The sequence below is a fragment of the Lycorma delicatula genome, chromosome 13, assembly GCF_047948215.1.
Source record: "Lycorma delicatula isolate Av1 chromosome 13, ASM4794821v1, whole genome shotgun sequence".
In the NCBI taxonomy this organism is placed as follows: domain Eukaryota; kingdom Metazoa; phylum Arthropoda; class Insecta; order Hemiptera; family Fulgoridae; genus Lycorma; species Lycorma delicatula.
Window position 1 is genome coordinate 3,155,221 of NC_134467.1, and position 25,695 is coordinate 3,180,915.

General features: G+C 31.5%; 1 protein-coding gene across 3 annotated transcripts in view; it reads left to right on the forward strand.

Annotated features, from left to right (window-relative positions):
* The window catches only part of Hsepi (D-glucuronyl C5-epimerase), a 289,844-nt gene that overhangs the window by 204,877 nt on the left and 59,272 nt on the right, over positions 1-25,695 (forward strand). For 2 of the 3 annotated variants that reach the window (XM_075381564.1, XM_075381566.1), the window contains 3 exons: positions 17,828-17,985; positions 21,210-21,353; positions 23,736-23,907. In XM_075381564.1, coding sequence (XP_075237679.1) covers positions 17,828-17,985; positions 21,210-21,353; positions 23,736-23,907 — 474 coding nt within the window. Of the gene's footprint in view, positions 1-9,275; positions 9,441-17,827; positions 17,986-21,209; positions 21,354-23,735; positions 23,908-25,695 lie in introns of those variants that run through there. The other variant, XM_075381565.1, reaches the window with a different exon arrangement.

Here is a 25,695-nt window from a genome sequence, read left to right on the forward strand (position 1 = left end):
GTTATTTGGGAAGTAAAATTACTAAAGATGGACGAAGCAGGAGCGATATAAAATGCCGAATAGCACAAGCTAAACGAACCTTCAGTAAGAAATATAATTTGTTTACATCAAAAATTAATTTAAATGTCAGGAAAAGATTTTTGAAAGTGTATGTTTGGAGCGTCGCTTTATATGGAAGTGAAACTTGGACGATCGGAGTATCTGAGAAGAAAAGATTAGAAGCTTTTGAAATGCGGTGCTATAGGAGAATGTTAAAAATCAGACGGGTGGATAAAGCGACAAACGAAGAGGTATTGCGGCAAATAGATGAAGAAAGTAGCGTTTGGAAAAATATAGTTAAAAGAAGAGACAGACTTATAGGCCACATACTAAGGCATCCTGGAATAGTCGCTTTAATATTGGAAGGACAGGTAGAAGGGAAAAATTGTGTAGGCAGGCCACGTTTGGAGTATGTAAAACAAATTGTTGGGGATGTAGGATGTAGAGGGTATACTGAAATAAAACGACTAGCACTAGATAGGGAATCTTGGAGAGCTGCATCAAACCAGTCAAATGACTGAAGACAAACAAAAAAAAAAAAAAAAAATTAAACCGAATAACAGAACCGTTTTTCCGTTAGCGTAATATTTCAACCGATGAGGAAGAACCTTATTACGTACCCTTTCAGTAAAATTACTTTAACGACGTGAAAAATATATTTCAAATTAAATCAAAAAATTTCTGTTTACCGAGATATTACTTGTTAATTAATTTTCCGTAGATAAACCTTAAATTTTTTAACGCGCACCGATCTCCACGGTGGAGCGGTAGCATATCTGCCTTGAGTCTCGGTTAGCCGTGGTATTTCTTTTACACGCTACAAAAAAAATTCATTTCACGATCTTCGATCGGCATTTATTATAGGATCCCGGCCAAAACGAAACGGTATACAGAGGAGTTGATCACTTTCGAGTTTTCAAGTCAATTTTAGACAATCAACACATCTATTCGCTGTTCAAAGGGAATAGATTGTGAATATTTTAATTGTATAAAAAAAAATTATATGTACGTAAATATGAACGCAAATATTTAATTAATATCAAATATAACATTCAAAATTGTTTTATTTTATACGTCGCTATTGTTATATAGTCTCAACATTTGTTTCATGTTATTTTACGATTAGTATAAAAAAAAACAACCGTTTAATCATTTGCATAAAGTATAAACTAATCTGTACCTGTAAAGCAGCTTGTTCTGACCGATCGATTCGTCAATGCCCAGCAAAAACTACTGTATACATCGATAAATCGATGTATACGTGTTCTTCTTGCGGGCAAATGCGCACGAAGAAACGGGTTTTTAAATTCCCAGTTCAAAGAGTTAAAATGGAGTAATAATGAAATTTACTACTCTTTTCATTTCTCTGTATCGAATAAAGATATCGCCTTGATTTTTGTGTGTGTAATCTTCGTATGAATATGTAAAATCTAACTTCTAGATTTTTTGAAATTTCGAGTTTAAAGGGTGAAATGAATTTTTATTTTTTATTTTTTTTGAAACCTGGCTATGTTTTTTTATTCTTTCGGTAAGCAATAAAGTCGATTATTGTTGTGTCTGATCATCAAGTGAATATCTAAAAATTAATTTTAGGTTTTTGAAATTCGACCTCGAAAAGGGTAAAAAAATTTAAACAATGATCGCAAATTTTCTCCGTTTCCGATTACATTAAACGATATATTCACTAGATCGAGGCTTGCAAATTATCTTCAGATAAATATCTAAAAAGCGTTTCATGTTTTTTTGAATTTCGATCGTTTAAGAGGTGCGACGGTGTAGGGCGCGGCGGTTTAACCGACTCAGCCGCTATTACTGTACTTACGATGCGACTCTTGCTGCACCTGTCTCCGATTACTCGACTAAAAAACAAAATAAAAACGATTAAAAAAAATGATAGAAATAAAGCACGGTCACCTTCTAGCGGTGTTTGTCTGGTAACTCTAAGAACCGGACAAAATACATCTTTACCGGTACAAAGTACGGGTAACCGGTTATAAATAATAATTTTAAGATGTAGGCGGAATGTTTTGAAACCGAAATCTTAGATCGCTTAAAGTTTCGGCCCTGTTACTCTGAAGAACTTTTATAATACGCTGATGATTTTTATAAATTGAACAGGCTTAAATTTTATTTATCGTTATTCTAAATGAATAATGGCTTCATCGTTTTGATGAAGGCAGAGGGATACAAAGGGCAGAGCCTTCCGGATAGACGAGAAGGGCGAGCAAAGCGAGCCGTGACGTCTAAATATCCCCGGATCGGGACAGGAAACGCAAGTAACCGTATAGCGCGGGTGAAGCTGCGACGGGAGGATGCTAGTAGAAATGTATAAAATTAAAATAAATCTTTTTTCTCATCGATGTATGATAATAGCATTAGTAATGGATGATAAGTATGTTATTCCGCATTTTAATAAAGAATCTGCTCCAGACATTTGCTCGGATGGATTAAGGGAAACCACAGTAAAAACTTGATCGAAGCGATTTCGTACAATAGAAAAAATCTACTTATTTATTAAATATAAGATAAATAAATAGATGCGGTTAAAGTCAACCGAAATTATTTAAAATATAAAAAAGGAAATAATATTAATACAAGAAGATAAGAAATATAAATCAAAATTCTGAAGGCGCTGTTGAAGATTATTATGAGGACAATGAACATTACGAGCTACTTCTTTCTTTTTCTGTTTAGCCTCCAGAACCGCCGTAAGGTATTACTTCGGAGGATGATAAGTATGAATGTAAATGAAGTGTAGTCTTGTACAGTCTCAGATCGACCGTTCCTGAGATATGCGGTTAATTGAAACCCGACCGCCAAAGAACACCGGTATCCACGATATAGTATTCAAATCCGTGTTATCCTGACTTTACTAGGACTTGAACGCTGGAACTCTCGACTTCGAAATCAGCTGATTTGCCAAGACGTTTTCACCACGAGACCGACCCCGTGGGTTATGTAAACAACAACCTACGAGGAAATAGAATACCCAAGCTTATAAAGTGTTCTGATAGGGGCCCCCGGATACTGGCAAGGCTAAGTTAATCAGAGACGACATTATCGATAACACGAGTGAACTTTTCAGGATCAGAGAGTGAAAGTGATATTACGGATTTTAGCGAGGCAAACCCTTCCTGCTGAGCGATTCCAGTATTGCGCATAACAAATTAAAATGTAAGTCGGCAGAACGATGAAATTCCAGCGGCAAAAAAACGCCGACGCACAATTCATACTGAACCTAATATTCTACTTTAGCTGTTCCTACGTCAAATAAATTTAGTCTTCTTGATAAAATTCTTGAAAACGAAAGTGTTCGTGCAAAAACATTAAAACACGAGTTTATTTTTGTAATAGCCGTGAATTGAAAAATGTTCTGTCACAATTATTTCGTAATTGCAGTGTTATTAAATACAAATTGACGACGATGAAATCGGGCCGCACGGTAAAGGCTCTACCGGTTGATTTGAAACGTGTAAAACGATTAAGTCAAAAACGCTTGTACACAATACATATAAAATTAAACATGAAAGGGCATATAGAAGACATTTTGTCAAGATTACGGGTATACAATATATTACACAAATCACCCATCGGGGATTGTACAAAGCGGTACTGCCTTTATTAAAAGTACTTTTTCTCACTTTATATGCTTCAAAACAAAAAGGACTTTTTACAAGCCAGTACCGTGGTTGTCCACGATGAACGATCACAATTTTCTGTCTCTTCTGTTTATCGCCTACCAAGGCGTGCTGTGAAGACGAATCGGTTTTCATCGTTCTTTAGATCCTTGGATCCGAGGTTTATTTGTGACGGAGATCAGAATTCGAGACACCTACACCGGAGATCGCGACTAACGTTACCAAAAGGCAGGTAGCTTTTCAGACCGATGAGTGACAGTAATTTGGAGTGTTTGTCTTCTGGAGAACCGACCTACTTGCCTTCACATCATAATAAAATTCCAGATCTGGATTTTTTCATTTTTAGAGATATTTCTGAAAACTATTTACATGTTGAACCACATTTTGACTTGTCGTCAGATGATACACCTCTTGCGCTTACGATATAGTTTGACGTTATGCTAACCGCTTGACCTTCCATACTATTTAATAAATTAACCGGTAAACGACGTATTCAAGACTTTTTGGAAGAAAATACAATGTTGGACGTGCCTTTAAAATCACCGGCCGATGTGGATAATGCAGTACACGAATTTGACCAAATTGATTCAGTCAGCGTCGTGGGCCTCCATTCCTAATTTGGATTCTGGTCTCCCGGCTCAAAATACACATCCGATCTTCATCAGAGAAAAGATAAAAGAACGCCGGAGACTACGACTCGTACGGCAGAACTCTCGTAACTCCCCTAATAAGGGAAAATTTAACAGGGCTTCTCAAGAATTAAAAAGACTAATTCAAACTTTTAAAAACGTTTCGTTTCAGTCTTATATTGAAGATATTTCTGATAGGCAGTCTGCTAATATACTTTATGAAAACTACAAAGTCGTTCATGAGACCTCAGCAATTTATTCCTCCTCTTTGTAAAACAGAACACGGGCGAGAAGTTTTCAAGAGAAAGCGAACTATTTGCCGAGCATTTTTCCGACGTCTTCTAGCCCAGTAATATCGAAATGGATCCGAATGAAATTAGGAAAATTTCGGAATATTTGATTTCTCTTTTTTAAATGTCCTTACCGATTAAACGTTTTACAATCCACGAGGTTTCTTCGGCGATTAACAACGAAGTTCATCCGACAAAATTGTCGGAATATGATTTAATCACCACCGGTCAGGTTCTTCAAGCATTACCTCGACAAGCGATACATTTAGTCGTTCTAATTTTTAACGCTGCTATTCGAATCGATCGTTTTGCTGATCCGTGGAAAATTTCTCAAATTATTGTTGTACCGAAACCGGGTAAACAACCGAGAAATATTAAATCTTTTAGGCCTATCAGCCTCTGCTTCCAGCGCTCTCTAAAGTGTTTGAAAAGTTTTTTTTAAAAAGAAAGTTCGTAAACGATCAAATTCCAAATCAGCAGTTTGGGTTTAGGAAGTAACACGCTACTGTGGAGCAAACGAACAGAACGGTTAACGCTATAAATCAAGCTCTAAACAACAAAAAATACTGTTCAACGGTTTTCCTCGATGTCAGTAAAGCTTTTGACAAAGTTTGGCGCGCAGGATAGCTCTATAAATTAAAAAAGGTGTTACCGCATATTTCTTATGTAGTGCTAAAATCGTACCTAGAATATAGATATTTCCAAATTAAATATAAAGAAGTTTTAACGGATTTGTTCCTAATAAAGTCAAGGGTACCTCAGGGAGCGTTCTCGGACCCAATTTATATGTTCTGTTTACTGCTGATTAGCCAAATTCGGCAGATATAACCCTTCGGAAGGCATTAAGGCATTCATCCTTCGAAAGGAAAACTGCCCGACTGTTTCTACCTTTAATATTTTGATTCCAAGTTCTCAAGAATGAAAATATTTAGGTTTTCATCTTGATCGACGCCTTACTTGGGCAAACATATCAAATCTAAGCGAACGCAGTTATAGCTAAAGTTTAAAAAAATGTACTGGCTGATAGGACACAGATCTCGGCTCTCAGTAGAAAATAAATTATTGATTTTAATCCATCTTGAAACCGATTTGGCCTTACGGGCCTGAAATGTAGGCTACAGCAAGCGATTCCAATATTGACGTACTTCAACGATATGAGACAAAAACACCGAGAAAAATGTTAAACATTCTTGGTATATAAGCAATAATCTCATACATAATCATTTGAAATTACGAATCCTTAGACAAGAAATCTCTCTGATCGGTCAACGATATAAAAATCGTTTGGGTCGGGATCCAAATCATATGGGAGTCAATTTATCGGGTAACAACACTATCAGCGATTTTTTAAGTTTAATGAGAAAAAATATTTTTGATTTGATATATCGATTCGATTAGCTATAAACCGGCATTACGAAGTTCTTTTCGATTTAATTTCTTTTCGTTGTTAACGTTTAAGTTATTAACCATCGGGTCTGTAGCTTCTTAATTTTCATTCCAAATTTAACTTATTTACTAATTGTTCAATTTTAATTCTGAACAGCTTGTAAAGTTATTGTAACCTTATAATAAAAAAAAAATGAGGTAGAACTTTTTAAACAGTTCAGAATAGTAGACTTTCTCGTAAGCTGAAGTATTATGCTAAGTTAAAGATAAACAGTTCCGCTGACCGGTTTGATAGAAAAAAAATTAAGTTAAGTTAATTAAATTAAGTTATTAATCTTTAGTTAAATAAAAATTGGTCTAATAATTTTACGGGCGGGGACCAAACAACGATCGAATTCTGCATTTTGAAAACTTTTTTGGGGGAACTTCAAGAGACGGTGCCAGGGTCATTCGGAAAGATCTCCGCCTGACACAAGAGACAGATCGGACAAGTAACGAAATGATTTTGACGTTTGTCAAATATGATCCTTTACATTTTTTCTTAAGGTGGCGTGCCGTGAAACTTCAGACGAGTTTAGTTCTTGTTTCAGGCGATCGAATAAAGCAAACAAGTTTCGACATTTTGTGAAAAACTGAACTTTGTTTTAAAAGGTTTAACCCCGACGGAGAAATAAAAAGAGTTATTTCACTTCAAAGGATTTTCCACAATCGTTTTCAACTGTAAAAAAGTCGGCTACTGAGTTAAAACGTGGTTGTATATCCATTCAAGATGATTAAGACTCAGGAAGTCCAAAAACCGCTCCAAAAAATGCGAAATCGGAACAAAAACCCACAATGCCGTATTAAATGATCGCCGACTTAAAGTATGCAAGCTCTCTGACGACGCAAACATCTCGAGAAACTGCTGTTCACTATATTTTACGCACTGAAAAAGCTTTCCGCTTGACGGGCGCCGCGATAGTTAATTATCGACCAAAAACGCATTCGATTGAACACTTCTCGAGGGTATTTAGACTTATTTAAAAGCGATTCTGCTGAGGTTCTTTGACGTTTCGTAACAGCAAAAGAACTACGGATTCACCGTTACACGCAGAAGACCAAACGGTGGATGGGAGCAGGTGAAAGTGCGCCAAAGTAAGCGAAGAGCCAAGGGTATCGTTTTTTTGATGCGGTACTCGTAGAATATCTGGAAAAAAGTAGAACTATCATCGGGGAGGATTACGCTTTACTACTGAATCGACTGAAGGTTGCTGTTGAGACTAAACGACCACATCGATAAAAAGAAAGCCCTTTTTCACCACTACAATACGCATGCACACATCTCAGGTTGTTGCTGCATGTTCTATCTGCTTCTACTCGTTCTTATTTGGTTCTCACCGATTACTCCTATTTCCAAACCTACATATGCGTCGGCCGAACGAAGATTCACAAATTACGAAGTCAGAACCGAGACGACCGCCTATTTTGCAGAGTTGGATAACTCGCATTACACCAAATATTAAAAACTTGGTAAGTCATCGACATAAACGTATGAAATTAAAGGTGACTACGTTGAAATACAAAGGTTTCCGAAAAATTTTGTTTTCTTTGTCAGGCCGTGAATTTTTCAAACGGCCCTTTATTATACTCCAGACCTGAATATATGTAGTTATAATAAACGTTCGATGACAAGTTTTATTAAGTCTCTTCAAAACAATACGTTACAGCTTACAAAAAAATTATTCATTAATAAAAACAACCGGAAATTTTTTACATCGGGCAATAGAAATACGATTATCGTTAATGGGAATTCATCCACGCGGTTAAAAATGTTATATCTTCCTGGAAAGCAAACTATAACAGTTTTATTCAAATTTAAGGTTATACGGTTACAATCCAGTGAAAAATGTTTTATGAATAATTACATTACGTATTAGTATTAATTTATATATATACGTATTTAAAATCCAATACTCCATTCTATACTTACTTTACTTTTTCGTGTCCGAGCGATGAGACATTAAAACCTTTGCGACCAGTATTGTGCCACCGAAACACCAGAAGCATTTCCTTGCCACAGATCTTCTAGAGGGTGCATTTTAGGAGATGTTCAGAGTCCTGAATCTCACCGCACTCGCAGTTCAGGTCGTTAGGCTCTATTTGACGCCATCTAGCGCGGTTAACTCTGGTTGGTGCAACCCCAGTTCGAAGCCGGTTTAAAGTCACCTACGTTTGCCAGTCCAGGTCATGTCCTGGAGGTGTTGGAGCCCATTCTATAAAAACCAATAATGTCAAATATACAATATAGAGAACACATTTTCACAGTTTAAGAGGTTATCTATTATTAATAATAACATATACATGTACTTGCTAAAAAATACACAGTTTATGACATCTAAATACCTATTTTTATAATACCTATTTTTAAAATAATAATAGCAAATTAAATGGATATATATCTATATCTGTTCATTAATTTGAACATGAATGGTAATCGCACCGTAAGTTTTTTCCTGTTTAGCCTCCGGGAATCACCGTCAGTATTACTTCAGAGGATAAAATATGTACGAATGTAAATGAAGTGTACTCTGGTGTAGTCTCAGGTCGACCATTTCTGAGATTTGTGGTTAATTGAAACCCAACACCAACATCCACGATCTAGTATTCAAATCCTAATAAAAGTAACTACTGCCTTTACTAGGATTTGAACGTTGGAACTTTCAACTTTGCGAAGACACGATCACATTAAACCAACCCGGTGAGTTCGCACCGTAACCTATCATCAGTAACCGCAAATTCTACATTAGTTGATAATTATGTCGATAGATAGGAGTACGATACAAGACAAAAAGTTGGTCACGGAGTAAGATTAGATCGTACTAAAAACTAAGGCTCCAAGCACGATGCGCAATTATAATCTTTGTTTACACAATAGAAAAATATTTATATTATTTAAGCGTAAATAAAAAATGATGATTCTATTTAGTTTTCTTTCATTTTTAATTATAGATTATACGTAACTATAAAAGTATGTTAAGGGTATTAACAATTAATAAACAAAATAACGGTGTTAACAGATAATGGACTACACTAGGTTCGGGGAATTAATTTATTAAACGATTATGTAATAAAAACAATTTAATCTAGTCGGTTATATTTTATTGAAATACTAGTATACTACCTAATTACTAAATTACCAGTAATTTATTTGTCGTTTTATTATGAATTAAACAAAACTTTCAATTTTTTCGTACGATAGTTTTCGGAGTACGATAATTTTGCTGTTTCGCATGAGATCAGCTGGTAAAGGAAAATCGTGGTTTGTTTTGGTCGTTGGTCTGCGATTCTTTATGTTCATAATATAAATGTACTTTAACATAGCGTATTTTTGAGGAAATGTATAAAAGATTAAATGTGTTTCGCTTGAAGAGAAGGATTAATATTTACTTAAATTCTTCGTCTTTTATAAGGAAATATAGGTTCGTATTTATTGATATTTTATCATTTTGGGTGGGTCTAGGTATTATGTTCGGTAATAAAATTTGTTAATTTGTTTACATGGGTTGGGTTATGTTTACAATTTATTTACTTTTGTAATTAATTGCATCCCGTTTGTTTTCTTAAAATATATATTTGTAATAAATTTTTAAAATTTATTTCTTAATCTTATTTACAAAAATTTCGTCTTGTTGAACGATATTTACTTTACCTCTTCGTTTTTGTATACCGCATAAATAATTTATATTTTATTGCAAATATATAAATAAGGCAATTAATAATAATTTATATATTAGTCTATCTGCTGATGGAATTCTTCTATTAAAATGTAATTAAGAAACATTCTTGTAAAATGTAACAAAAAAAAAAAAAACAGAGGTTCTAAAATCCTTGTACAAATTTAAAAAATATAGTAAAATGTTTTTTTAAAAAATGCTAAAATTATTAGGGAATTGTGGAATTATAACATCAATAAATGAGGTGTTAAAATTGTTTTTTAATGTAGAGTTAAATAATTTTAATAAAATAACAATACAAATTTAAACATTTTTGTATTTTATGTAACGAGGAAGAAAAGTGTTGTTATATTAAATTTTATGCTTTTTCCCTTTTCACAAATTTCAGTTTATATTTATTTAGAATAGAATAAACTGATTTTATGACTGTTTGGTTATAAAAATTACTTGCTTATTTATTTCTATTAGTTTTTTATTTAGTAGTAATCAATATATGTAGCCTTGTCCTGTAATTATAGAAGAAAAGAATTGATACAATTAACTGTATAAGTTCATACATTGTAATTTATAGCAACCGTTATAAAAATAAGTTCGTAAATTGGGTTGTGTGCTTTAAAAAAAAGTATTATTATTTTTTCATGCAATAGTATAAAAATATAATAAACAAAAATACTGCACAATACATATTATAGTACTTAAATATTTGTTATTATGCATTTGTTGTTACATACATATTTTGATACCAATATGCAGTTAATTTTACACACATTATTTGATGCATGATTACTATATTATGAAATTATTAAAAGCGTATAAATTTATTTCACCATTTTTATAACAAAAAATCACTCAATAAATAAATATCAGTTCAGAGCATTTTGATGAAAGGGATATATTTTTTAACACACAAAATTTAAAGGAAATCTTGAAAATTTTGTAAGGAAAAATATTATTTTGATGTTTGTCATTTTAAAAAAAAAAATTATATATATAATGCGTACTGAAGATGTACCTCGTCATTGCAAGCACTAAATATTTGGACATATTGGTAAATTTGCTGAATTATTAATTTTTAATAATATATTCGCTATCATCATATGCCCTTTAGTAGGTCCTATGCACCTTGTCCATCTTCATTCTGGTTGATTACCAGTTAAACCTTTATGGTCTTTGTAATCCCATTTCCTTTTACATAATCTATACTCTTTGCACTTTTCAAGCCCCACATTTTTTGCACTTTCATCATTCTAGCCCTGTATTAAAAAATAAATTCTCTTTTCATGATATGTCTCTGAGCTGATTAACATTCCTGTTCTTATGTATAATATGACTGATAAGTTTCTGTATTCCTTGATAATATGTTGTGGATTTAGTACTTACTTTGAGCATTTATACATCATCATATAGAGTACACAAAACCGTTTAGGTTGTTTAAATTTAAAAATTAGTCAAGCATTCTAATAAAATACAAAATATATTGAAATGCATAAAAACTTATTCTTATAGAACAAGAGTTGCTACTTACGTATTAACGCCACCGCAGCTACAGCTTTATTTAAAAACAAATAGTCAATCGGATTTCGGTGGATTAACATTAATTGGATTTTGGTGCTATAACATTAAGGTTATATTATTAATAAGTTGTATATTATGCATATTTAATGTTAATTATAAGAGGTTAGCGAGCGAAGTGAGCGTAGGTTATATTTAGTTAGGTTATTGATATACGTGCGATTTGTCAGTACACAAAGTCGACATATATGTACAAAGTCAACATAACCTAAACAGCAGCTGTAGCTGCAGTAGCGTTAACATGAAGTACCCAAAAGTTTTATTAATGTTTGGAAATAAAAATACCTGTTGACAAAAAAAAGATGTAAAATTTTGGGCAGTCAAAATTATAAATCAGTTTAAAACAGACATGGAGGTTTCAAGATAATAGTATTCAGTGGTTAAGGGTGTTTTTGATTTTATTTTACAATTTCAAAAGCATTTATTAAAAGAATGCTTTATTTTTGTCAAAAAATAAATAAATATATATATATGTGTGAATATATATATATATATATATATATATATATATATATATATACATATATATTCTGACATGATAAAATATATAAATTATAAGGTATTTAATGAAGAACAACCTTCATTTCTAGGATCATAAATATCTTTTTAAACAATGTTGATTGATAAGTCTCTATTATAATCAGACCATTAGTGACAGTTCTCTTTGAATCAGGCTGTAAGAATTTTGCCAAAAGAATAGTAGTAGTCCCACAAATTTATGTTGACTTCAATAAGACAATATTTCTACTCTGTCATTAAAACAATCTTGATTGGGAACTGGAAAGCATGAGATATATTTTTTGGACCACAGAAGCATACAATCTTTATGGAACTTGACTTTTCAAATCAAAAGTTGAAGAGATGTGATGATTGAAAATTAATATTTATGTGAATTTATATTATAGATTTATGGTTAAAATCCTTTAAAATCCTTAAAAATACCTTTAAAATCCTTAAAAGTTACTAACATATTTTGACATTTAAATTTTTATTGATAATATCTTATATAAAATAAAGAACAAATCAAAAATATAAAATGCACTAGGAAAATTTAAAAAACTTTTTAAATAATTTTCACCACACATTACACACTTCTTCATCCTTCAGAACCAGTCTTCAAAGAAACCTTGCCATGTTTTGTTGAAGATCTGGGCATGCTCATCATCTAAATCCTTAGGAGGTCATCATCACTCGTAAAACGCCTCCCTTTCAGTCTGTTCTTTACTTTGGGGGGGGGGGGGATATTGTGAAGTCTCATGAACCAAGGTCAGGACTAAAGGAGGAGGGGGTGGTCTAACAGTTTGTTCCAGTGCTGGCTGTATACTTGGAGCAAACTTTGGAGCACTGGAACATTATTGTGATAAAGAAACTGTGTATTTATCCTTGAGTTTGGATGCAACTTCTTGAGAGCTTCAACATATCACTTCCCGGAAACTTATTCACTGTATTGTTAGTTTCCAACATAAGTCGCTTTTAAAACTCCTCTTGCACTAAAAAAAAATTCTCCAATGGTCTTAGAGTCAACAAACAGTCATGGAGGTCTCATCATTTTCAAAACAGTGACATATTGTTCTGAGTCTTAGTTGGGACATCAGAATAGTACAGCTAAGTCTCATCATCTGTCACAATACTGATTAGATGGAAAATTTCCCATTTTCAAACCTTTTCAGCATTTCGTGTACTATGAAACACAATGTGCCACCTGATTATCGGTCAAGTTATGTGGCTCCTAAAGGGTACAAACTTTTTTAAATTTAACTTGAAGGTCATCTGAAAGAATGAACCAGAATAGCATGAACTGCTGGTGCATTAATGCTCAAGGACATCTCTATTTGGTGGTAGGTTGCACACCTTCTGTCTCAAACATTTTTTGTACTGCAGCATTGTTTTCCTCAGTTGCAGTTGAAGACAGTCGACCTGATCTTGGAGTGTCCTCAAAGCCAAAATTTTCTCTTTAAAATTCTTAGTACCGCTTAATATTATTCTATGTTGAGGACAATCTTCCCCGAGGACAGCAATCATTTCCTCTAAATGCTGTTCAACGATTAACTCATATGCACAATTGCCCAGTACTCAGTTTTTGACCACGATGATATCACTACCTTTTTTCACTAACGAATGAAAAACTAATTGCTAGTGACACCGAGACAGCGACTAGAGCTGCTATGAAAGTTGGGACCTGTCTAAACACACACTACCTCGCAACCGCCTTGGATGATCCTTTCCATCATATTGTAAAATTTTCCTAGTGACCTTTGTACATTCAGCAACACAAACTTATTTACTGCTATCCTTCCTTGATGGAGTGTTATATCTCTACTTTTAATCTGGAAGGTTCTAACTTCAAATATTTGCGTATTCTTGGTATTTTTCACATACTACATAGAAAACGTTTTGGAACAGAATAGTTGTAACTACCAGGGAGAATGAATACACAAATAATTAAACATTTTCTGGAAAGAGATAACGATTTGTTTTCATAAGGTTTGAATTCACACACGTAAAATCATAGACTAAATTAATAAAATATTTATTGATAAATTAAACCCAGGAGTATACAAATTTTAACAAAAAAATTAGAAGTTTTTAACTGCAAATAAAAAGAACATTATACAAGTGTTACAAAATGTACCCAGAATACATATACAAAAGATTATTTAAACCGTTTAAACACAATAATGATTTTATAATGTGTCATTTACAACACACTAAATGTATATATATATATATAATTAGTAAATAAATACTACACAGTTCCCAGTATACCAATATACCATTATTCAATAATTTACTACTACAAGAAGGGGGTTTACTATTTCAAGACAGACATCATTACGTCATTATCACCTACAACACGACTATGTAGAATATATATCTCTCAAAACATCTTATGGAAGCACGTTTTTTGTATATTTAAAAGAAAGTGATTTTTAATTTTTTTAATATGTTTTTTCTTAGAGTTAAGTACTACAATTTTTGGCATTTAGTTTTTGTATTTTTTTAAACTCCTCTGAATATTAATTATGTTTACTTATATCATTCAATCAAAAATTCATTCAAAACAAAAATCTGATTTTTTATTGTGAGAGTTGAACCAGAAAGGTTTCATTACTTTTATCGTTGAAATAAATGTAAATTTTTTGGGTTGTTTGGTAAGTATTATATGAGTTGTTTATTCATTATTAAACCCAACTAATCAGTATGGCTGCCTGATGTTGAATTTTAAAATTAAAAAAAAGAATATAAATTCACAGATTTCTTGGACAAGGGATTTGGTAAATAGTGAGATAATCAGCTGATTGTTACCACACATATATGACGGCTCTGTTAAAACTAATCTTTAGAAATTTCTCTAGCAGAGGCTACATATAGCACATCTGTAGAACAAGAAATTGGCTTCTTTATTTAAAACTTTACTGTAATTATGGTTTGTTTTGTGTCTACACAGTACTTCCATTTATGGGAGTTTGAAATTATTTAACAAAAAAAAAAGACATCTTTGTTACTACCAGCTGTGTGATCTTTTGTTTGATTTAAAAACATGATTTGAGCTGAAATCCTTAGACAACTGAAACATACATCGCCTGTATTGTTTACAATGAATGAGATGAAATGTACTTTTTTTAAATTGTAGAATGAACACTCTCAACATGACTAATGACTTGAAGAAGCACTGTTATTAGATTTTTAAAAAAAAATCATAGTTTTACTGCTGCCGATTTGTGAAACTACTATGCTACCGGCTGATCAAAGCAACCTATCAGGAAACTAATTTTGACCAACGATAGCAGGAATTTAAGTTCGGTCAATCAGAAAAAAATTATTGTTATTCTGAACAATACTCTGCCCCGACTCAGCTGATCAGGAGTTCAAAAAGGTGCAACTACTGAAGAGCGTGTTTGTGAGGTCAGGCCAGAGCACTGTTGTTAGAAAAGCCTGATGACATTGAATAAAAAGAATAGGGAGGAAATGGCTCATACCTTAAGTGAGGCAAACGCCCTGGTCAAACCACCAAACCCAGTCTTCTGCTGTTGAGCCAAATCTGTTCATTTCAGACACTTAAAAAGGCGGAAGCGGTCCATTCAGGACATCAGATAATAAGCCAAAACATTTTTTTAATGTTACTCTTTCTGCGGTGGTTTAACCATTTGTCACTATTATTATCTCTCAGTGCTCGCATACCAATCCAACCTAATAAGATTGATGCCAGCCTGCCTTGGCTGCCACTACTAATCATTCCAGCAGCAGACTTACTGTGTAGCATTTTCCAGTACCACTGATATTTTAAGATATCTCTTATCCATTATGATGACACTAGTCACCATCTCAAATTTGGAAAATATTTATAGGACAGTAGTTAGTAAAATCATTAACCAAGAATTATACTTCAAGCTGCCTACATGTTATATACAAGTTTTATTAATAGCAACACAAGCAAATACAAATGCGATTGAAGGTAAAACTTTGCACAGTTATTAGTATTACCCAACAAATATCATGAGGAGGTCACCGTACTTCATTTCTCATTTTTTATTTTATCTTTTCAACTTCTTTTTTTGTGGAACAGTTTGCGAACAACATAATCTAAAGAATGGACTTGTATGTATATTTACAGCTTTTCTCTCTGGAGTGTATATTTATAGATTTTTCCCACAGGAGACTCTGGAGTAAGTTGCATGCAGTTGTCCGTGCAAGAAGCATTGACTCTGAGTGGTGGCCGGCCATTTGAAGCGTCAGTCCTTGTGATTTATTTATTGTCATTGATTAAGCAACTTTATGTGAGAACTGGAGGTGCTTGAAAGTGAAGGGCAGGTCTGAAGGAATGTACACCATATACCATTGCTAATTTTCTCGAACCTAATTTTCTCGATAACCAAAAGAGCTTAAGAAAAAGACAAACAGACCTTTTTTTTTATGGAAAATTCAATTTTGAATACCGCAACCGGTCTTAATTCAATCTGGCCATGATAAACTTTGTTATCGCAGCAAGGAACATAATCCAATTATTACTTTTAGCCATTAAAACGGCCACCATCTTGAAACAAGTAAACGTTTAGTAATGCATGTTATTTCCTTGAATAAAAACTATGTTCATGCAAAATTTCAGTTCAATCAGTTGAGAATAGTTTTTGTGTGAATGAGTAACAAAGTCACAGACACCACTAGATTTTTATATATATAATAGATGATAATTATATTTTTGTAGTAAATGGCTTCAAAATCAAGTGGTCTTGGGTTGGATCCCTGCCAAGGTCTATCAGTTGTTTCCCTATTACCTCAGATTTCTACTAATTATGCATGTAAAAACTAGCATAAAATAAAGGAAGTTTTAGATCAGAAGGTTAGGATATCAATTATATTTTAATTATTTTTTGTCTCCTTAAAAAATTTGAACTGAATGCTCTATCTATGTACAATAGATATCTTTGCCAAAGGGTTATAAAAGTTACATATATTTGAATTAGAATAAAATAATCACTGTAGACATTGATTTTACGATCGCTAATAAAGCTACACAATTTCACATATCATTACTAAAATTTGTTTTTCATGAAACTGATAATGAGATAAAGAAAAGCAGCTGTCTTTTTAATATACTACTATTTATATACTACGTTTATATTACGTATGTTTATATTACGTTTAATATAATTAATTATATATGTCTTTTGTACTACTTAACTTATATATATATATATATTTTGTTAATATACCCCCGGGTGTATACGTTTTTTCTATGTTGTTATTAAGATAATTATTATTATTATATTTTCTTCTAAGATTACTGTAATTCCTGAGTTCTTGGCAGAAAATATAATAATTATTATTATCCCAATAACAACAATTTTAACGAGGTTAACCAGACCAGAATTCTAAAGAAATTTGAATATACATTAAAGATGTTACATGATAGCAACATTAAAGATATAGCAAACATATGGTTTAATAAACAATGTATTTTCAATCGAGTAATAAAACTTATTACAATAAGGTTTGACAAGCGATAAAAGAATGAAGCTAAAAAAGGTAAACAGTACTCAACAAAGAAATCTTTTCTATTTTTTTTTGATGAGAGTAAAAAAAAATGTACACTTTATGTCTATTTATATATACCTGTTACAGAATTGTTTTGTCAGAGTTACAGAGCTATAAAACTACATGTACCTCAAAAAGGTCGAAATAAAAGTTTTTCTTTTTTCTTCATGTTTTTAGTTTAAATAAATTCTTAATGAAGTAACGTAAAATAGAACAAGATGGACTCGTCAAGCATTATTTTTCTATAATGTTAGTTAGGTGATTATAACAGATCAAACTCAAATATTTTCCTTCCTTCGTTAGCCACTCTGTATTGCAGTAGAGCTAATTACTATGAACTCAAATAGAGACTAATTATGTTAATGTTGTAGCCATTCTTACGTGACTTGTCATTATTTGAATAAAACATTATTTATAATAAGCCTAAAGTAATTGATTAGTGAACAAGATTTACTCAGCTGAAAATATAAAAATAATATGTAAAATTTATTTATAATTTTATTTTTTATTTTTATTTGTTATAGTTTCCGTAAGTATGAGAATAAATTTAAAAACTACTCTAGTGTGCCTTTGTGCAGTAGTTGTATTTGTAACCCTTTCAATATGGACTCGTTGTGGAGGAGAAATACCATCATTAACTCGTTCATTACACAATGAAAATATTAAAAGTGATGTTATGCAGGTATGTTCATCAAGCAGTATGATTTTATTAAAATTAATATTTAAGTATGCTTGATATTTCAGACTCAATTTTAGTCAGAGCCATAATTTTGTCTTTATTGTAAAGAACTATAGTTTCACTAGTTCCAAAAATCAGTTTTTAATTGTTAAAATGAATCGATATGTGTTTTTAATTTTTTTTTCCAAAATGGATACTTTTTACCGGTTAGAATTAATTGAGAAAGTTCTTTTTCTACTGATGGTATATGTGTCAACTTCATCACATGTGACATTAGTATTTTCGTTGAACTGGCTATGAAAATATTGTTTACTAATCCATAGCTTCTGTGTACATCAATGGTTTTCAAAAGACAGGTAAAAAAGGAGGCAAAGTCTGGAGAACTTTATCGTCAACTATTACTTAGAAAGAAAATTAGTGGAACATTAAAGTACATAAGTATGCGAGTAAGAACTACGTAAAAAAAGTATTCTACTCTTAATAAAATTTTGAGACGCATAGTGACCGTACTTCTACTCACTACATGATTATAACCAAAATTAAATGCGATCAGCAGTTTGTAATCAGAAATCATTGTACAATATTTGATAGAATTCAGTTCATCCAGTCTGAAGATATGAAGTAAAGCAATAACTCACCAAAAATCATTATTACCTAATTTGTTCTAGAATGTGACTTTTAAATACAGAAATAACAAAAAAAAACCTTTTTTTGGGTAAGAATAAGTCCAGACACCATCTGAAAGTACCTTAAAGAAAAATGTTTAAGGGGTACTAAATTATGTAAAAAAGTTTATCTACAATTGGCTTTAAATTTTAGGATATGAGGCCCATAAAGTCTGCATCTCTTTGCAACTTTGACCGACTAGCCAAAATTAAATGCTATCAGTGCCTCATATATAGAAATCATTGTGCCAAATTTCATCCAAACTCGTCCATACAGCCTGGAGATAAAGCAAAAAACAGGCCAATATACATATGCATATTCTTCTGGATTTTTTTCGGTGCTAAACTTTTTTTTTTTTGTTAAAGATCAGGAAACATCAAGATCTGCATAAACCTGATGAGTAAAATTTAACTCTAGTAGCATACTGTCTCTTATATAATTAATACATTGCAAGCTCACTGTATAACATGTATTGCTGCAAAAGTAAAATAAAGACTATTACCAACAGTTTCACTGTAATAATCTCAATATCGGAAATGTTCTTTGCATCTTCTACCTGTAAAAAAAATTATCTGGTTCCTTCTGGCCACATTTCAGTTTTATCATATAATTTCTTTTTGTTACAAAGCATTTCCATCTTTCTTTTTTTTAATGTAATTTTCATTTGTGTGTTTCATTATTTTAATGTTAACAGATTTTTCTCCCTGCTTTTAGATTTAAAAATTAGCTTTAGCCATTATTAAAAGACAAATCAATTCCAACATAAAAATCCAGCGTTTCAAAACAATCAAATGTTGATTTGGGATTAAATTTCTGTATTATATTATTTATTTGTATTTCATTTTCCCGTCAAATGTTTCAAGCAGATGAGGTTCACTTAATTGTTGAAATTTGGATTTTATTCTAGTCATAATAACAGATGGAATATTAAAGTATTTAACATAAGTATATTCCTTGTTTTCTAATATACCTTATAGTATTTACAACTTTTCTTTTCATCTTTCAGACAAATTTAACGCTATGAATTTTCATTAATTGCAGTATTATATAAGCATATTGAACATCTCCTTTATCAGCAGATTTGCTGAGAATATTTTTTCAAATGGCAAAGCCAAAAAATATCTTATGTTTTTGAATCGCAAAAAATGCTAGATGATTTTTCCCAAATATTTTAATTTCTGATATTAGGCAGTATATTTAAGTTTATTAATACTAGAAAAAAGGTGGGCCTATGGCCCTGCGAAAGTGTAACATTGTTTCTGTTTCATTGCACATGATTTTGTTAAATGTTTTTGCCAATTGTAACATTTCTTTTTTTTAACCTCTAGGACCACCGTTAGGTATTACTTCAGAGGATGAGATGAATGACAATTAGGGTATGAAAATGCCATGCCTGACCGGGATTCAAACCTGGGACCTCCGGATGAAAGGCCGAGATGCTACCACTTGTGCCACGGAGGCTGGCACCAATTGTAACTAAATCATTTTCATGAATTCAGCGTACTAACAACATACTTTTACAACGAAAAGCTTCAAAATCCTGAACATTTTTAGCTGTTTCTTGAGTTGTGATTTTTTAACATAGCTCTAACCCCATGTTTTCCCTTTTCATCTCCAAAGATCAGTAGATTTATTAAAGGTATATTATTGCTCTTCTTTAAATATATTAAATAAATTTAAAAAATAATATTAGGAAAAAAAGCTGGTACGATTATTCCAGAATATTTATTAAACACAATTCTTTCGTTTAATCAAAACAGTAATTGTTAAAAAAAAAGAAAAAAATAAGCAATATCCTGTTAATAGCTTCATGTCCATTCTATTTACTATATCGGATGTACATGTTGGTTTTAAAAATAAAAATATAATAAGCACATACAGCAAACAAATCAACACACTGTGCTTGTTTTTTTAGAAAGAATCACATCTTATCTGAATGGTTTTTTTTAGAGCTTCTTCATAAAGAGCTGCTAATATTCTATATTTTCAACCAATCATGTGTTAAAAATTATAAAAGACTGGAAATGAACTAAAATTCCATATAATTATTGAAAAAAAAAAAACGTTTTTTCTCGTTCATATATTTTTAATCGTATGTTTTGTAGAGTAATTATTATTAAAACAAAAAAAAATATTTTTTGAAGAACTTCTACGGTCATAACTACCGTAAAGTTACATTTTTTGGATAATAGTAAGTATTAAATAACTTTTTTCTAATTGGCTGTCCCCAGACTGCATGATAAAATTTTATTTTTCCTTTGAGACTTTAATCTTATGCTGCCTCTCGGTTATCATTTTTCTTAATTTTATCTATTATTCTATAATTCTTCTTTGTTGTTTCCTCTTTGGTTTTGAGCTACTTTCCTTTCTTTGTTCTGATTCTTGTGGTAAGTTTTGGTTTTCAATTTCACAGATTACTTTGTATAAAATACAATTAAATAGAATTGGCGAGAGACCATCACCATGTCAATTATTGATCCAGTTGAGACACTAATTTCAGTTTTGAAAGGTTGGTTTCCTATAAAAAATTTGTATAATTTTGTTTCATTTTTCACTAATAGGATGGTCCTAATGATCATGGTGGCAGTGAACTTCAAAGTTTTGAAGAATTAGATTGTAATATTAATGGTGAATACACAATAGGTTGTCGTCGTGAAGGCGAAGAAGTTTACTTACCATTTTCCTTTTTACATAAATATTTTGAGGTGAGTATTTAATTATTTTATATTATTTTTCAATTTTTACATTAGTTCATAATATTTCTGCTATTATATTTTCAATTCGAATGGTCTTATTTCATGAAAACCTTTAGTAATTATTTTACATTTTAAATATATAAAATACACGCACCTATTATGTAAGATGCTTCTTTGAATGAGATGCAAAAAAAAGAACAGATAAATGAATAATAATAATGCTTACCTATTATTATTGGCAAAAAGGTAACAGAGGAACGACAGAGAATGAAATTTAACAAGGAGATATATCAAAATCAAGAAGACCTAGAAACAGCGAGAAGGAAATAAGGTTAAATTTCTTGGGGGCATATGATCAGGATGGACTCAAATTGATTATAAACAAATCTTTGACAAGTTGTGGAACAAAAAAAGCAAATCAAATCAAAAAAAGAAAGAGGGAAAAATGAACAAATGAAAAGAAACAAAGCCATGCTGAAAAAAATGAGAAATTCATGGAAGAAGAGGAAAATAACTAAAATAAAAGATATTTGTGTGAGTCTTTGCATATAAAAAAAGCTTATGAACCAGCTGAATATTTTAATGTTTTATACAGTCAAATGGTTTTTTTTTTTTTTATTTATTTCAACCATCAATGTAAATAACTTTTTTTATGAATCCAAACAATAATTAATTATAGCAAGTGGGAAAAATTGTTATACAAATTTTCACTTACTGGGATCCCTTCCTTAAAAAATGATCATATTGGATTATACCAGATCCATGCATACAGTTATTAAAGCCTAGTGTATATTCATTAATGACTCAAAAAAGGGTAGTTATTTTAGTAATATAATAAATAAATATTTTATTCTAATCTGTGTGTATTAATACATTATATAGATCAGATCAAGAATGAGTAGATTTGCTATCAACACAGATAAAACAGGGTTCGTTCCAGAATTTGCTGGAAAAATCAACAGACACCACGGTAAAACTTAAATCAGAGCAGCATCTCAAAATGCAAAATTTTAATGAAATAATATTTAAAATAAATACAAGAAGTCGTGAGGCATTATTTAAAAAAATCATTTGAACATATATTTTATATAAATTGAATGGTATACAGAAAATTGTTTCTTTTGTTTTAATTAACTTTATTTAAAAATTCATAGACAGAAATACAATATAATGTATGTATTTTAACAATACATACGTAAAAATAATGTTTAATTTATATATGTATTTAATATGTATAAATATATTGCTTCCCTAAGAGTATCTTTTTTTTTGTAATATAAACTGGTATAATGATCTTTTCAACGGGTTTGGTAATTTAATAAAAATGGCAACGGAAGCCTAATAGCCCACTCTTGTAAGATCTATATTATTTCTATATGCATTTCTTTCCCGTAAGATTATGTTTTGCTTAAGCCATGTTAACATCTCAGTTGTGGTAAATTTGCAAATCTCACTCTGAACGTTGAATAAATTTTATCCTTGTTTTCATTAAATTTCATTCTAATTTTGTGCACAAACACCATTATATTCATCATTAACAGTTATCAGCTGATAATTACTAACTGCAAAACAAAAATTTTCCACACAGTACAGAATTTAAGACTGTGTGAAAACTGACTTCTAGACTACTGTGCGTGTGTATTTTCTGAATTGTTACGCGATTCAGAAAATATATATGTGCAGAAAGAAAAAAATATTTAAAAGCACTCTTAAAATCAGATGTTTTATTCTTAGAAATTGCATTATGCTCTATTACTTCTAAGATATTAGCAATAGCTTTGTTTAATGCTAACTAGTCGACTGCTGATTACACTTATGTTCTTTAATAATAGACGGTTTCTTTACTGCTCCTTTTAGAGTAAGTGCAGTTCATTGTCATTTATTATCCACTTCTTCGTGCGCTCTCAACAAGACTTTTAATCATATATTTTTTGAGATGTCAAGATGGAATAACTCCAACAATATTATACCAGCTATTTCTGTTTTATCATTTTTTTTGGATCTTCTTAAACAGAATATTATATATGAGCTCTGAAACAAGTACAGAATAAGAACTCTTATTTTTCAATAGTCTCTGCTATAATTTTTTCATAACGTCAATCTAAGCAGAAAAATACATTCCATTTTTATGAAAAAATAAAAAATTACATCAGCTAGTATTATTTCTTTTCAATATTATTTTGCATTTAAAAGTAATCTTGGGCGATTATTTTATCATTAAACTGTCAGTACAGCATTCTAAGAACAACTCTTAGTATAATTTAAGCAGTAAGCCATACTTCCAATCTGTTTTTAATTCTAAAACATTTTAATTCCATATTCACGCAATGTAGTTTAAATTATTACTGTATTATTATCTCTTAAATTGTATGTACTTTTTTTTTATTTTAGGTGTACGGTAAATTAGCAACATATGACGGTTATGAACGGTTTGAATGGTCTCATTCATATTCTAAAGTATATTATCCTAAGACAAAATATGATCCACGTGGTGTATTTTTATATTTTGAAAATTATAATGTTGAAGTAAGAGAACGTGTTAAATGTATTAGTGCTTCTGAAGGTATGTATCTGTAATACATATATATATATATATATATATATAGTTTAAAAAAAAATTATATTTAGCACTGTATCTAAAAAAAAACATTTAAACTAATTATAACATAACCACCAGATAAAGTCAGAATAAAAAATAACAGCACTTACCTAACCGTACCGATTTTGGAGTATCACTACATCTTCAGGAGTCAAAAATATAAATTATACATTAATTAGAATAAAAATAAAATTTAAAATAAATTTCATCAGTATGTGTATACTTGTGATTAAATTAAAAACCATCACAATACACGAGACATACATCACAATATACAAGTCTCATTTCCACTATAATGAGTCTCTCTATCTTATCATGGTAAATATCATGCTCCGAAAGCACTACAGTTAGGTAACCATTTTCACCTTTTTATTCTTACTGTATGTGGTGGTTATATATGTATAACGATCAGGAGTGGATTTATTTATATATTATTATTACCTACAAAGAGATAAATTTATACCTGTAAATAAAAATTTAGACTAATAATAGTATTTTCGTGTTCGTGTACACATATATGAAAATTTTTTATTAATGTCACAGATGCGGTGTTGTTAGTAACCAACCACAAATAAATACTTTTTTTTGAAAATACTTTCCCATTATTACAAACCACCTTGAGTTTCATAAAGTTTATGCAACTTGAGTTCCAAGATTTTGACCCAAAATTAAATACAGGCCCAATGAGAAATTTTCAAAGGTTTCTGCATTGATTTTTGACAAAAGGAAATCATTTTTTACATTGAATAGTTACAGATGAGACATAGATCCATCACTACTCTCCCAAATTGAAATCAGCAAGTATAGACCTTAGGTGTTAAAGAAGAGCCTTGCTCTATAAAGGTTAAAAAACACCCATCAGTTGGAAAATTCTCATAACCATCTTTTGGTACTGGAAAGGTAAATTGCTCATCAATTTTCTCCGTAAACATCGCCCTGTGAAAGTTGGCTATAGGAGAGCTAAAGGCGCCATCATTGATCAGATCTGATTCTGCTTCACGGCAATGCTAGGCCTCACACAGTCTTTAGCACTGGGGACAAACTGGACAAAATTTAGTGAGAAACCATAAAACATTCCCTGCAGTCCAAATTTATCCTCTCTAATTTCTTTTTGTTTGGAACATTGAAGGAGGTTCTGCGAAGGTATAAATTTCAGAATAACAACAGAGTAGGGGAGTTTATGTATAATTGGCTCATAATACTGGTTTATATTGATTAACCCTCATAATAAAATAACTTTTATGTACTATATCATTTGGGTACGAGTCCTGCTACCTGATGAGATCAAACTTACATCCTTATATAATTCTGTACCTTGACAGCCCCTTACTCAAGAACTTCATTGATGAGTTCCTTGTTGGTTTTATAATTTCGGATGGACACTTCATCTCGGTGAAGAGATGATAGTAATTTGGTACAAAATTGGGCTGAAGGGAGATGATTCTCTCTCTCTCTCTCTTTTTCCTGTTTAGCCTCTGGTAACTACCATTTAGATAATTTTTCAGAGGATGAATGAGGATGATATGTATGAGTGTAAATGAAGTGTAGTCTTGTACATTCTCAGTTCGACCATTCCTGAGATGTGTGGTTAATTGAAACCCAACCACCAAAGAACACCGGTATCCACGGTCTAGTATTCAAATCCGTGTAAAAATAACTGGCTTTACTAGGACTTGAACGCTGTAACTCTCGACTTTCCAAATCAGCTGATTTGGAAAGACACGTTAACCACTAGACCAACCCGATGGGTTG